Source organism: Trachypithecus francoisi, unplaced genomic scaffold (assembly GCF_009764315.1).
Source record: "Trachypithecus francoisi isolate TF-2019V2 unplaced genomic scaffold, Tfra_2.0 Lachesis_group11, whole genome shotgun sequence".
Classification (NCBI taxonomy): domain Eukaryota; kingdom Metazoa; phylum Chordata; class Mammalia; order Primates; family Cercopithecidae; genus Trachypithecus; species Trachypithecus francoisi.
In genome coordinates this window covers 76,542,721-76,555,410 of record NW_022681456.1, presented here as the reverse complement: position 1 = coordinate 76,555,410, position 12,690 = coordinate 76,542,721, and the positions used below count along the sequence as shown (strand labels likewise).

The following is a 12,690-nucleotide window of genomic DNA, read 5'->3' as shown; positions in this document are numbered from 1 at the left end:
AGTTTTTAATGGCTATTTTAAATTCCTTATATAATTATTAAATAGATAATACTTTCCCATGATACAAAATCCAGAAAATACTATTTAAAAGGTATGTAATGAAATATTTCCCGGCTGGGCACGGTGGCTTATGTCTGTAATCCCAGCACTTTAGGAGGCCAAGGCAGGTGGACCACCTAAGGTCAGGAGTTCAAGACCAGCCTGGCCAACATGGTGAAACCCCGTCTCTACTAAAAATACAAAAATTGGCCGGGCGCGGTGGCTCAAGCCTGTAATCCCAGCACTTTGGGAGGCTGAGACGGGTGGATCACAAGGTCAGGAGATTGAGACCATCCTGGCTAACATAGTGAAACCCCATCTCTACTAAAAATACAAAAAAAAAAAAAAAACTAGCCAGGCGAGGTGGTGGGCACCTGTAGTCCCAGCTACTTGGGAGGCTGAGGCAGGAGAATGGCGTGAACCCGGGAGGCGGAGCTTGCAGTGAGCTGAGATCCGGCCACTGCACCCAGCCTGGGCGACAGAGCAAGACTTGGTCTCCAAAAAAAAAATACAAAAGTTAACGGGGTGTGGTGGGGCATGTCTGTAGTCCCAGCTACTCAGGAGGCTGAGGCAGGAGAATCGCTTGAACCCGGGAGGCAGAGGTTGCAGTGAGCTGAGCCAAGATCACGCCACTATGCTCCAGCCTGGGCGACAGAGCAAGACTCTGTCTCAAAAAAAAAAAAAAAGAAAAGAAATATTTCCCTCCCATACTTGTCTCTCATCTGCTTATTTCCCATTCTCTCCCCACCGTCCCTTCTCCAGCTCCACAGGTTATCCCTGGTCTTATTTTTGCATGTATCCTTCCAGCCTTTTTTTGTGTGATTACAAACAATTATGAATGGAGATTTTTATTTCCTTTGCTTTTTATTATAAACAATATATAGTAAATTAAACACACTGTTCTATACCTTGCTTTTATTTCCCTTGACAATAAACCTTAGAGATCTTTCAATGGCAGTACATCTTTTTTTTTTTTTTTTTTCTTTTTTGAGACGGATTTTTGCTCTGTTGCCCAGGCTGGGGTGCAGTGGTGTGATCTTGGCTCATTGCAACCTACCTCCCTGGGTTCAAGGGATTCTCCTGCCTCAGCCTCCCGAGTAGCTGGGACTACAGGTGTGCACCACCACACCCAGCTAATTTTTGTATTTTTAGTAGAGACAGGGTTTCACTATGTTGGCCAGGATGGTCTCAGTCTCTTGACCTCGTGATGCACCTGCCTTGGCTTCCCAAAGTATTGAGATTACAGGCATGAGCCACCACACCTGGCCCTTTTTAGTTTTTATAGCCGCATAAAGTTCCATTGTGTGTTCCATCATTTTGTCACCATTATTCTACTGGTTGAAATAGTTCCCCCCCCAATTCTTTTGTTATCACAAATGATTATTACATTGTACATATATGCATGTGTAAATATATCTTATATATAATTGGGCTGGGCACAGTGGCTAATGCCAATAATCCCAGCACTTTGGGAGACTGAGGAGAGAGGATCACTTGAGCCCAAGAGTGTGAGACCAGCCTGGGCAACAGAGCAAGACCCTGCATCTATAAAAAAAAGAAAAGAAAGTAAGCAAAAAAAAGCATAATTGCCAGGTGCAAGTTATGGATATTTAAAGATTGTCTTTTTTGAAACCTTTTATTACAGAAACTTAAAAACATATATAAACTCCCTACAAAGGTGTATCTCTGGTTCCCTGTCTTTGGACACATAGGATGGTATTCCTGTTCTCTATTTATTTTTGTTCTAGTCTGTATTATTTCCCTCTGCTGGCTCTTGGTTTAGTGTGTTCTTCTTTTTCTAGTTTCTTAAGGTAGAAGGGTAGATTATGGAGTCAAGATTTTGTTTTTAAAAAATTGATGTTTATAGCTATGAATTTCCCTCTAAGCACTACTTCAGCTGCATCCTGTAAGTTTGGATATGTTATGTCTTCAGTTTCATTCATTTTTGAGGTATTTTACAGTTTTCTTTTGATTTTTTTCCTTTAACTCATTGGTTACTTATGAGATTATTGTTTAATTTCTACATATTTCTGAACTTCCAAATTTTTTTCCTTATTCATTTCTAATTTTATTCCATTGTGGTCAGAGAACACACTTTGTATGACTTAAATTCTTAATTCTTTGAACATATTTATTAATGTAATGGCTACTTTTTTTTTTTTTTTTTTTTTTTTTGAGACGGAGTCTCGCTCTGTCGCCCAGGCTGGAGTGCAGTGGCCGGATCTCAGCTCACTGCAAGCTTTGCCTCCTGGGTTTACGCCATTTTCCTGCCTCAGCCTCCGCAGTAGCTGGGACTACAGGCGCCTGCCACCTCGCCCGGCTAGATTTTTTTTGTATTTTTTTTAGTAGAGACGGGGTTTCACCGTGTTAGCCAGGATGGTCTCGATCTCCTGACCTCATGATCCGCCCGTCTCGGCCTCCCAAAGTGCTGGGGTTACAGGCTTGAGCCACCGTGCCCGGCCGTAATGGCTACTTTTAAGTCTTCGTGAGATCTCACATCTGGGCCCTCTCATGGGTGGTTTCTGTTGCCTGCATATTTTTCCTATATATGTTTCATACTTTACTGTTTCTGCATGTTTCATAATTGTTGAAAACCATTTTAGATAGTATGTTGCAGTAACTCCAAATAGAAATTCCTGCCCTCCACCCCATGGCTTTTGTTTGTTCATTTGTTCAGTGACTTGGCTGAACTACTTGAGTGGAGTCTCTTTCCCTCACAACGTGAAGCCTCTAGTGTCTTCTCAGAGGGCAGTCTTGGCCCTGCACACAGCCACACTAGATGACAGTGGTTTCAGCAGGCTCTTTCTGACTGTTTCTTTCATGAATTTGTTAAGCCATCTGCCTCTGCTGGTATCACCCCCAGCTGTTAGGCTCCACTCATTGCCAACTAATTGCTTTATTGTTTTTGACATGTGGGGCATAAGTTGTTCCATAGTTTAGTCCAGTTAATTGTGGGGCCCTTTGTCAGGCTAGTTTTTGAGGGCAATATGTAGGTTTGTTGTGACTCCAGGATGGCTCTCAGTTGCCCTTTCCCTGGTTCTCTCTGTTAAACTAGCTGTCCCAAGGTTTAGCCTATTGCTATCACGGAGCAATCAGCCTCCTTTTAATTGCCTCCTGCCAAAATCTCTACATTTTTGAAGTGCCTGTAAGCTTGAATTTCCCCATACTCTGTGTCATATTAAGTTAGGTCCTTTGGAGAATGTTAGAGCTCTGTGTTCTTATGGACTGCCTCTCCCCCTGGGCAAAATCTCCGAGGCCCTGCTCTGGAGTTGGGGTCAGGAACAATGGCTTGCTTCCCTTGGAAGGACATTCCTGTTTTATGAGCAGGGAGCTAGGCAGGGATGACAGCCCCTACTCTCTAAGTTTGCATCGCCTTTTGTGAACCCTCCACTCTCTGAGCAAGCTTCAGTGAGGACAATCAGGACCCTGATACTCTTGTCCCACTGCACTTGAAGTAAAGCCTCTGCCCTGTGGGTGGGGCTGGGTGGAGGAAGGGAGCCCTTGATCTTTTTTAGGAGTTTAGTTGCTGTACCTTGGAGCTCGTGGCCCTCCTGGTAAAACACCATATACCATATCTCATGACTGCATGTTGAGAGAATAGAAAGTCCCTCCCCCGCTCCACCACCCCGCCCCACCTTTTTTTTTTTTTTTTTAAACTACACTCACCTGCTGGAGTGGAGCTTTTGTCAAACTGAGCTATTGGGTGGGGTTGTAGTAACTCCAGATAGAAATTCCTGCCCTCCACCCCATGGCTTTTGTTGAGGGAGCAGGTCATGGCTCAAGTGCTGCAAATTCTCACTATTCAAGATTTAGTAGCTGGGCATGGTGGCTAACACCTGTAATCCCAACACTTTGGGTGAGAGGATTGCTTGAGCCCAGGAGTTTGAGAAAGCCTGGACAACACAGTGGGACCCTGTCTCTACAAAAAATTTTTAAAACTTAGTTGGATATGGTGGCACACACCTGTAGTCCTACCTTGGGAGGTTGAAGTGGGAAGATTGCTTGAACCTAGGAGGCTGAGGATTCAGTGAGCTGTGATTGTGCCACTGCACTCCAGCCTGGGTGGCACAGTGAGACCCTGTCTGGAAAAAAAAAAGATTTAGTAGATATTCTTGAGTAAACATTTCCTCATTTGTTATATGTCCTTAGGAAAATTTCCAAAGAGTTTAAATGCTTTGTGTTCTTTTGTTTGTTTGTATTGAAACAGAGTTTTGCTCTTGTTGCCCAGGCTGGAGTGCAATGGCACGATCTCAGCTCACCACAACCTCCGCCTCCCAGGTTCAAGCGGTTCTCCTGCCTCAGCCTCCCAAGTAGCTGGGATTACAGGCATGCGCCACGAGGCTGGCTAATTTTGTATTTTTAGTAGAGATGGGGTTTCTCCATGTTGGTCAGGCTGGTCTCAAATTCCTGACCTCAGGTGATCTCTCTGCCTCGGCCTCCCAAAGTGCTGGGATTACAGGTGTGAGCCACTGCGCCTGGCCATGCTTTGTGTTTTTAAATTTTCATCAGTTATGGAGTTTCCCTATGGAGTGTGCGAAGTCCCTCATGCTGCCATTTCAGAAGTAGGACCTCTCCCACTTTTTGTTTGTTTTTGAGACAAGGTCTTGCTTTCCACACAGGTTGGAGTGCAGTGGCATGATCTTGGCTCACTGTAACTTTGAACTCCTGGGCTTAAGGGATCTTCCCAAAGATCCCTTAAGTCTCAGTCTCCCAAATAACTGAGACTACAGGTGCACACCACCACACCTGGCTAATTTTTTAAAACTTGTGGCGATGAGTCTCACTATGTTGCCCAGGCTGGTCTTGAATTTTTGGCATCAAGCCATCCTCCTGCCTTGGCCTCCCAGAGTGTTGGGATTACAGTTGTGAACCACCAGCCTGTCTTACTTTTAATAGTTATTTTAGAAATTAGAATATTGCATGCTTAATTTATCAAAGGCCAATCAATATCTTTACCCTCTTTCTGAATGATATAAGAATCTTGGCCGGGCGCGGTGGCTCAAGCCTGTAATCCCAGCACTTTGGGAGGCCGAGACGGGCGGATCACGAAGTCAGGAGATCGAGACCATCCTGGCTAACACGGTGAAACCCCGTCTCTACTAAAAAATACAAAAAACTAGCCAGGCGAGGTGGCGGGCGCTTGTAGTCCCAGCTACTTGGGAGGCTGAGGCAGGAGAATGGCGTAAACCCGGGAGGCAGAGCTTGCAGTGAGCTGAGATCCGGCCACTGCACTCCAGCCTGGGCGACAGAGCGAGACTCCGTCTCAAAAAAAAAAAAAAAAAAAGAATCTTAGAATTGTTTGAAGTTTTTAACTATATACACATATATAAAAAATACATATTATACACAAATATATATACACTTTAAAAAATAATACAGGCCGGGCCTCATGGCTCATGTCTGTAACCCCAGCACTTTGGGAGGCTAAGGCGGGCGGATCACCTGAGGTCAGGAGTTCAAGACCAGCTGGGCCAACACAGTGAAACCCCATCTCTACAAAAATACAAAAATTAGCCAGGCATGATGTCAGCTGCCTGTAATCCCAGCTACTTGGGAGGCTGAGGCTGGAGAATCGCTTGAATCCAGGAGGCAGAGGTTGCAGTGAGCCGAGATCATGCCATTGCACTCCAGCCTGGGTGACAGAGCGAGAATCCATCTCAAAAATAATAATAATAATAATACATATATAAAGCAAATATAAGTATATATATATACACACACACACAATATTTATACAAAATAGGATTATGAAACACAAATTGGTTACCTACAGTTAAGCTGCCTGAGTTCAGTTCCTGTTTTTACCACTTAAAAGCTGGTCAACCTGAACAAGTGCCTTAACTGCATCACACCTGTTTCTTGAGGCATGAAGTTGAGATACCAATACTCCTTCACTGGGTCTTTGTGATAATTAAGTGAGCCAATTTATGTAAAGTGCCATATGCACAGTATATACACAATGCTTGACAGATAATCAGTGCTTAGTAAAGACACCTGCTCTAAGAACTAAAGCAAGTTATTGTTGGTGATTAAGTGTATTCACCCTTTCTGTCCTGGCAGTTCCTCTGTGACGAGGGTGCAGGTATTTCTGGGGACTACATCGATCGCGTGGACGAGCCCTTGTCCTGCTCTTATGTGCTGACCATTCGCACTCCTCGGCTCTGCCCCCACCCTCTCCTCCGGCCCCCACCCAGTGCTGCACCCCAGGCCATCCTGTGTCACCCTTCCCTGCAGCCTGAGGAGTACATGGCCTACGTTCAGAGGCAAGCAGGTGAGTAATTAGAGAAGGAGAAGAAGGGGAGATACGGGGGCAGGGGACAGCAAAAGATCAAGTATTGAATAGCCAGAGAAATGTGTTCCTGGCCTGCTTGCATGCTGTTTCTCAGTAGCCTCAAAGCAGTATGGAGATAAAATCATAGAGGAGCTGCAAGATCTGGGCCCCCAAGTGTGGAGTGAGACCAAGTCTGGGGTGGCACCCCAAAAGATGGCAGGTAGGACCTTGTTTCACCTGTTCCATGAAACTCACTTCCATTTTTTCCCTTCCCCTGATCTTACTGTCCTGACTGACTGGTGGGGTGGAGTGGAAGAGTACCATGGGTCCTCATCCCTTGGTGATAGAGGAGGGGAAGGGACCCCATCCTATTTGCTCCTTTCTGTCTCACCCCTCCTGTCAGATCAATGTCTCCCTGTTCTCTGTACCCTAGGTGCGAGCCTGACCAAGGATGACAGTAAGGACTCGGATTTCTGGAAGATGCTTAATGAACCAGAGGACCAGGCCCTAGGAGGGGAGGAGATGCAGGCTGAGGTGAGACCAGCTGCCTCAGAGGAACGGGATGGGAATGGGGAGGGTCACTGTAGCTGGGGTCATTGTGAGGTGACCTACATCTACCTAGGGATGCAAGGATATCCCCAGAACCTTTGTCTTCATAGTATGGAGGGCATGAACAGGCTTTCATACTTGACTCTTTCCTTTTCTCCTTGTCAGGAGCAGGACCCAAGCCCTGAGGCAACAGATTCAGCTCCAGGTGCTCCCAATGGTGAGTGAACCTTCCGTGTCTCCTTTACCATATATATTTTAGGATTGGCAGGGATAGAGATGGAGGGAAGAGCTAAGCACTGGGAGGGAGGTTGGGTAGCCAGGAGGTTGGGTAGCCAGGCCAGCAGCAAATTCATTTTTACAGGAGTTAATACTCTTTGTAGACAGCACTGCTATTTTAGCAAGGTGGCAGAACACAGTAGCTCCACCACTTGGTGACTTTGTAATTCACTTAACCTCAATTTTCTTACCCATAAAATGAGGGTAATAACCCCTACCCTAGAGAGTTGCACGGGATTAAATGAGAATGCATCCATAATTCATAGTAGAAGGCCTGGAACTGAATAAACTAAATGGTTAATATTTGTGGAAAGAGGAGAAGGGTTCCAGGGAAGACAAGTCCTTAGCCCCAGGATCTCCTCTGTAGTCCTAAAAGCTGGAGTGACTGTCAGAAGGGCCTCAGAAGTGCATGGAAGAGTGGGGACTTAGCAGCTTGTTAGCATCCATGTCTCCTACCGGAGTGTCCACCTTAGAACGGTGCTCTCTGCAGACGAATGTTTGCCCTTGTCTCACTATTTAACAGGTAAACCCTAGAGGCAGGGACCATGTCCTTCCTTGGTCTCTCATTACCTGTCCTTAGGAATCCAAAGAGCATTTAGGAGTGCAGTAGCGCACACCTGTAATCGTAGTGACTTAGAAGGCTGATGCAGGAAGATTGCTTGAGCCCAGGAATTCAAGATTAGCTTGGGCAACATGGTAACACTCCATGTTGAAAAAGAGCCCGGTGCGGTGGCTCATACCTGTAATCCCAGCACTTTGAGAGGCTGAGGCAGGTGGATCACCTGAGGTCAAGAGTTCGAGACAAACCTGGCCAACATAGTGAAACCCCATCTCCACTAAAAATACAAAAATTAGCTGGGCATGGTGGCAGGCACCTGTAATCCCCGCTACTTGGGAGGCTAAGGCAGTAGAATCGCTTGAACCCGGGTGGCAGAGGTTGCAGTGAGCAGAGATTGCACCACTGCGCTCCAACTTGGGTGACAGTGCAAGACTCCATCTCAAGAAAAAAAAAAAAGAAAAAAAAAATTTAAACACAACAGAACTGGTTCATGATTATTACTCTTTCATCTCAGATTTTCAGAACAACGTGCAGGTCAAAGTCATTCGAAGCCCTGCAGATTTGATTCGATTCATAGAGGAGCTGAAAGGTGGAACAAAAAAGGTATAGGCCACGCTCAGGGAATGGGTAGAACCCACCTCTCAACTGCGAGCATTTGAAAAACTACGCTGACCTGGGACTCAACTCCTGGGTCCCCCAGTACCACACACCTGCTACTATTTGCCCCCCACCATATGTCTCTGTTGAAACTCCAACTGTCTACCTCTTTCTCCCTACTCCCTACCCACCCAGGGGAAGCCAAATATAGGCCAAGAGCAGCCTGTGGATGATGCTGCAGAAGTCCCTCAGAGGGAACCAGAGGAGAAGGAAAGGGGTGATCCAGAACGGCAGAGAGAAATGGAAGAAGAGGAGGACGAGGATGAGGATGAGGATGAAGATGAGGATGAACAGCAGTTACTGGGAGAATTTGAGAAGGAACTGGAAGGGATCCTGCTTCCGTCAGACCGAGACCAGCTCCGTTCGGAGGTGAAGGCTGGCATGGAGCGGGAACTGGAGAACATCATCCAGGAGGCAAGCCCAGCTCCTCCTCCTGTTAATTCCACAGCCGCCTGGTCCTGTGAAGCAGGACAGGCTGAGGGACTAAAAGAAACAGAGAGCACAGCACAGGGCAAGGATGGGGCACTTGGAAATGGTAGCTGTTTCCCTAATTAATTGGGGCTATTGGGGAAGGGGGACCAGAGAGAGGGACAAGACTTAAATATCAGACTCTCTGGCCAGGCACAGTGGCTCACGCTGTAATCTCAGCACTTTGGGAGGCTGAGGTGAGCAGATCACCTGAGGTCAGGAGTTCAAGACCAGCCTGGCCAACATGGTGAAACCCTCTCTACTAAAAATGCAAAAAACGTAGCCAGGCATGGCAATGGGCACCTGTAATCCCAGCTCCTTGGAAGGCTGAGGCAAGAGAATCTCTTGAACCCGGGAGACGGAGGTTGCAGTGAGCCGAGATGGCACCACTGTACTCCAGCCTGGGTGATGAGCAAAACTCCATTTCAAAGTATCAGACTCTCCTACACGGCCTAGCCCGCTGGCTGCCTCCACGCTCCAGACCCTTGACTCACTCTCTTCTCTTGGGTATTCCAGACAGAGAAGGAGCTCGACCCAGATGGACTGAAGAAGGAGTCAGAGCGGGATCGGGCAATGCTGGCTCTGACATCCACTCTCAACAAACTCATCAAAAGACTGGAGGAAAAACAGAGTCCAGAGCTGGTGAAGAAGCACAAGAAAAAGAAGGTTGTCCCCAAAAAACCTCTTCCATCACCCCAACCTACAGGTGAGAGCAGTCAGACAAAAAGGAGTAGCCCAGTCCGTTGTTTTCATCCCTCAGCTGGTCCTATTCCCAGAGGGGACCCTGTTCCTTCCCTTCTGAGGGTGCTCATTCTCTCCCTGCTTTCTGGAACACTGTCCTCACTTGCGCCTGCTTCCCATCACCATCATCTCTTTGCGTGCTTACCTCCTATTCATCCCTCTGGGAAGCAGCTTTTAGAGCATGTCTGCTTGTTTTCTGGTTTGCTCCTGTACACCCAGTACCTAGCACTCTGCCTGGCACACAATGGATGATCAGTAGGTAGTAACTGAATGCTTGTGAGTCTATATGCTGAAAACCACACATCTATGAAGGATGCAACCTGTCAACATTTAGGACTTTGCACCAAGAGAGTCCCCAGCTGTCAGGGCACGAATAGGAGAGCCCAGCTGCACATGAGCCAATAGCCTGGATAGACTTTAAATTCTATCTTCTTGCATCCCCTTGTGTCCATTTCATAGGGTCCTATGGGTCTGGACATCAGATGTTCCAAATGAAATGTTCCAGTTTCAAACCCTCCATCCCATTCTCTCTATAAACATTGAAATGTCTTTAAAGTCCTAACATATGGAGGAGACCACACTTTTCCAACCTGCTGCTTCAAACAAAACTTTGTTGGTGCAGGTGGCCTGATTTTGGCTTCAGAAAACATTTGTTTTCCTATAGGTGATGGGCAGAATTATTGGGTAGGGTGGGAAGATGGAAGGCAGCAGTGGGTGGAGGGAGCTCTATAGGCTGAATTGGGAGTGGGGGCACACATTTTTTTGAGCCCTGGCTCATACACATGTTGAGATGGAATAGCTGCCAAAACCAATGGATGTTTTAGGGGGAGATGACCCCCACACCCCTAACCCTGGAGTCATGCCTCTGCTTTGTGTTTCCCTGTGTGTCTCCCCCTCTAAGAGGAGGATCCTGAGCACAGAGTCCGGGTCCGGGTCACCAAGCTCCGTCTCGGAGGCCCTAATCAGGATCTGACTGTCCTGGAGATGAAACGGGAAAACCCACAGCTGAAACAAATCGAGGGGCTGGTGAAGGAGCTGCTGGAGAGGGAGGGACTCACAGCTGCAGGTGGGCCCTGGAGGGCGGCTGGACCCAGCACTGTCGGAAGGGCAAGCTGCCGGACGTGGAGGGGCTGGGACCAGTGGGGCAGGGGGCCTGCCCTGAGGCTCCCAGCCATCCTCTCCTCTCACTGCATACTGCTCCTTTCCAGGGAAAATTGAGATCAAAATTGTCCGTCCTTGGGCTGAAGGAACTGAAGAGGGTGCACGTTGGTTGACTGATGAGGACACAAGAAACCTCAAGGAGATCTTCTTCAATATCTTGGTGAGAGGCTTCTACCTGCAAGTCCTGGCCCCCAGGCCTCCTGGCCCCAGCCCACCTGGAGTGGAGGTGCGGGCCTGCCCCAGCCATGCCATTGCTGAGCTTCCGTTTCCTGATCTGTAAGACAAGGCGAGGGTTCCAGGGACTCAGAGTGCTGCCATGCAGGAAGAGCCTCTCAGGACATGGGTGTCCTCGTTCCCTGCCTTCCCCCAGCTGCCTGGCCCAGGACTTCCCTGGGCTCAATGGCGAGTAGCTCCAGCCCACCTCTACCCTCTCCCACCAGGTGCCGGGAGCTGAAGAGGCCCAGAAGGAACGCCATCGGCAGAAAGAGCTGGAGAGCAATTACCGCCGGGTGTGGGGCTCTCAAGGTGGGGAGGGCACAGGGGACCTGGATGAATTTGACTTCTGAGACCAACACTGCACTTGACCCTTCACAGAATCCAGAGTCTTCCTGGACTGGCCTGCCTCCTCCCCACCTCCCCACCCTGGGACCCCTGAGGGCCAAACAGCAGAGTGGAGCTGAGCTGTGGACCTCTCGGGCAATTCTGTGGGTGTGGGGGCCCTGGGTGAATGCTGCCACCCCAGCTGGCAGCCACCTTGAGAGCTCACCGGGCCTGTGATGTTTGCTCTCCTGAGCTTTCGCTCAATCCTCTTCCTCTTCCTCTGTGGCTTTTCTTGTTATTGTACCCTAACAATAGGATATTCCCTGCTCCCTACCTGGAGATTCGGTAGGATCTTTTGAGTGGAGGTGGGTAGAGAGAGCAAGGAGGGCAGGACACTTAGCAGGCACTGAGCAAGCAGGCCTCCACCTGCCCTCATTGCTGTTTGGAGTCGCTTTACCCCCTTCTATTGACTTGCCTTGAGATTTCCTTCTCCCTTTCCCTGCCCACCCTGTCCCCTACAATTTGTGCTTCTGAGTTGAGGAGCCTTCACCTCTGTTGCTGAGGAAATGGGAGAATGCTGCCCATCACCTCCAGCACAATCCCAGTGAAAAAGGTGTGAAGCATCCACCATGTTCTTGAACAATCAGGTTTCTAAATAAAGAACTGGACCATCAATCTGTCAACCTTTTTTGTGGGGTGGGGGTTCCAGCAGGGAGGAGGCTCAGTGTTCTTTTCAGATCATGCTCTGATCCTGTTCTTTGCTCCCCACTCCCCAGGTACGGGGGCTGGGGTATGCAGGAAGAGACCAGAGTGGCTAAATGAAGCCTGGCCTGGCAAGGATTGAAAGAAACACTTGCAGTACTGTCATCTTCTTTTTCTCATCTGTCTGTTTCTGTTCCTTCCCTTCTCTTGCACCAAGTCTTTCCCTATCATTTCCCCCTTTATACCCTGAAAGCCAAAATGCACACAATGGAGTTCCCCACAGCGGGGATCTTCCTTCTGCTGTGGTCTCTCCCACAGCATGCTCCAGATTCCATTTGTCACCCACACCCCTACCCACCTGTCCTTTCAACATTTCCCAAAAAGACCTCCACCTTTGGGCATGCCCAGAGAGAGCGCTGCTGCCCACACATGCCAGTTTCTTAATGTGCCAAGGGTATGTGGGCCTGGTGTCTCCCTTTCTTCTTCACTACCAAGTGCAAGCATGGGTCCCCCAACATGCCTCCTCCCAGTGCGGAGGACTCTTAATTTTTTTTTTCTTTCTTTTTTTTTTTTTTGAGGCAGTCTCGCTCTGTCGCCCGGACTGGAGTGCAGTGGCCGGATCTCAGCTCACTGCAAGCTCCGCCTTCCGGGTTTATGCCATTCTCCTGCCTCAGCCTTCCGAGTAGCTGGGACTACAGGCGCCCGCCACCTCGCCCGGCTAGTTTTT

The 12,690-nt window shown here is 48.3% G+C and overlaps 1 protein-coding gene across 9 annotated transcripts in view; it reads left to right on the top strand.

Annotated features, from left to right (window-relative positions):
• Positions 1-11,936, top strand: part of OS9 (OS9 endoplasmic reticulum lectin) — a 29,760-nt gene extending 17,824 nt beyond the window's left edge. The window contains exons 6-15 of one of the 9 annotated variants that reach the window (XM_033221494.1): positions 6,100-6,310; positions 6,429-6,530; positions 6,744-6,844; positions 7,025-7,076; positions 8,209-8,297; positions 8,487-8,720; positions 9,336-9,525; positions 10,462-10,626; positions 10,769-10,881; positions 11,162-11,936. In XM_033221494.1, the coding sequence (XP_033077385.1) occupies positions 6,100-6,310; positions 6,429-6,530; positions 6,744-6,844; positions 7,025-7,076; positions 8,209-8,297; positions 8,487-8,720; positions 9,336-9,525; positions 10,462-10,626; positions 10,769-10,881; positions 11,162-11,287 (1,383 nt within the window). In that variant the 3' untranslated portion in view covers positions 11,288-11,936. Of the gene's footprint in view, positions 1-6,099; positions 6,311-6,425; positions 6,845-7,024; positions 7,077-8,208; positions 8,298-8,486; positions 8,766-9,335; positions 9,526-10,461; positions 10,627-10,768; positions 10,882-11,161 lie in introns of all 9 variants that reach the window. The other 8 variants (XM_033221492.1, XM_033221493.1, XM_033221491.1 and 5 more) reach the window with 8 other exon arrangements.
• The last annotated feature ends 754 nt before the right edge of the window (positions 11,937-12,690 follow it).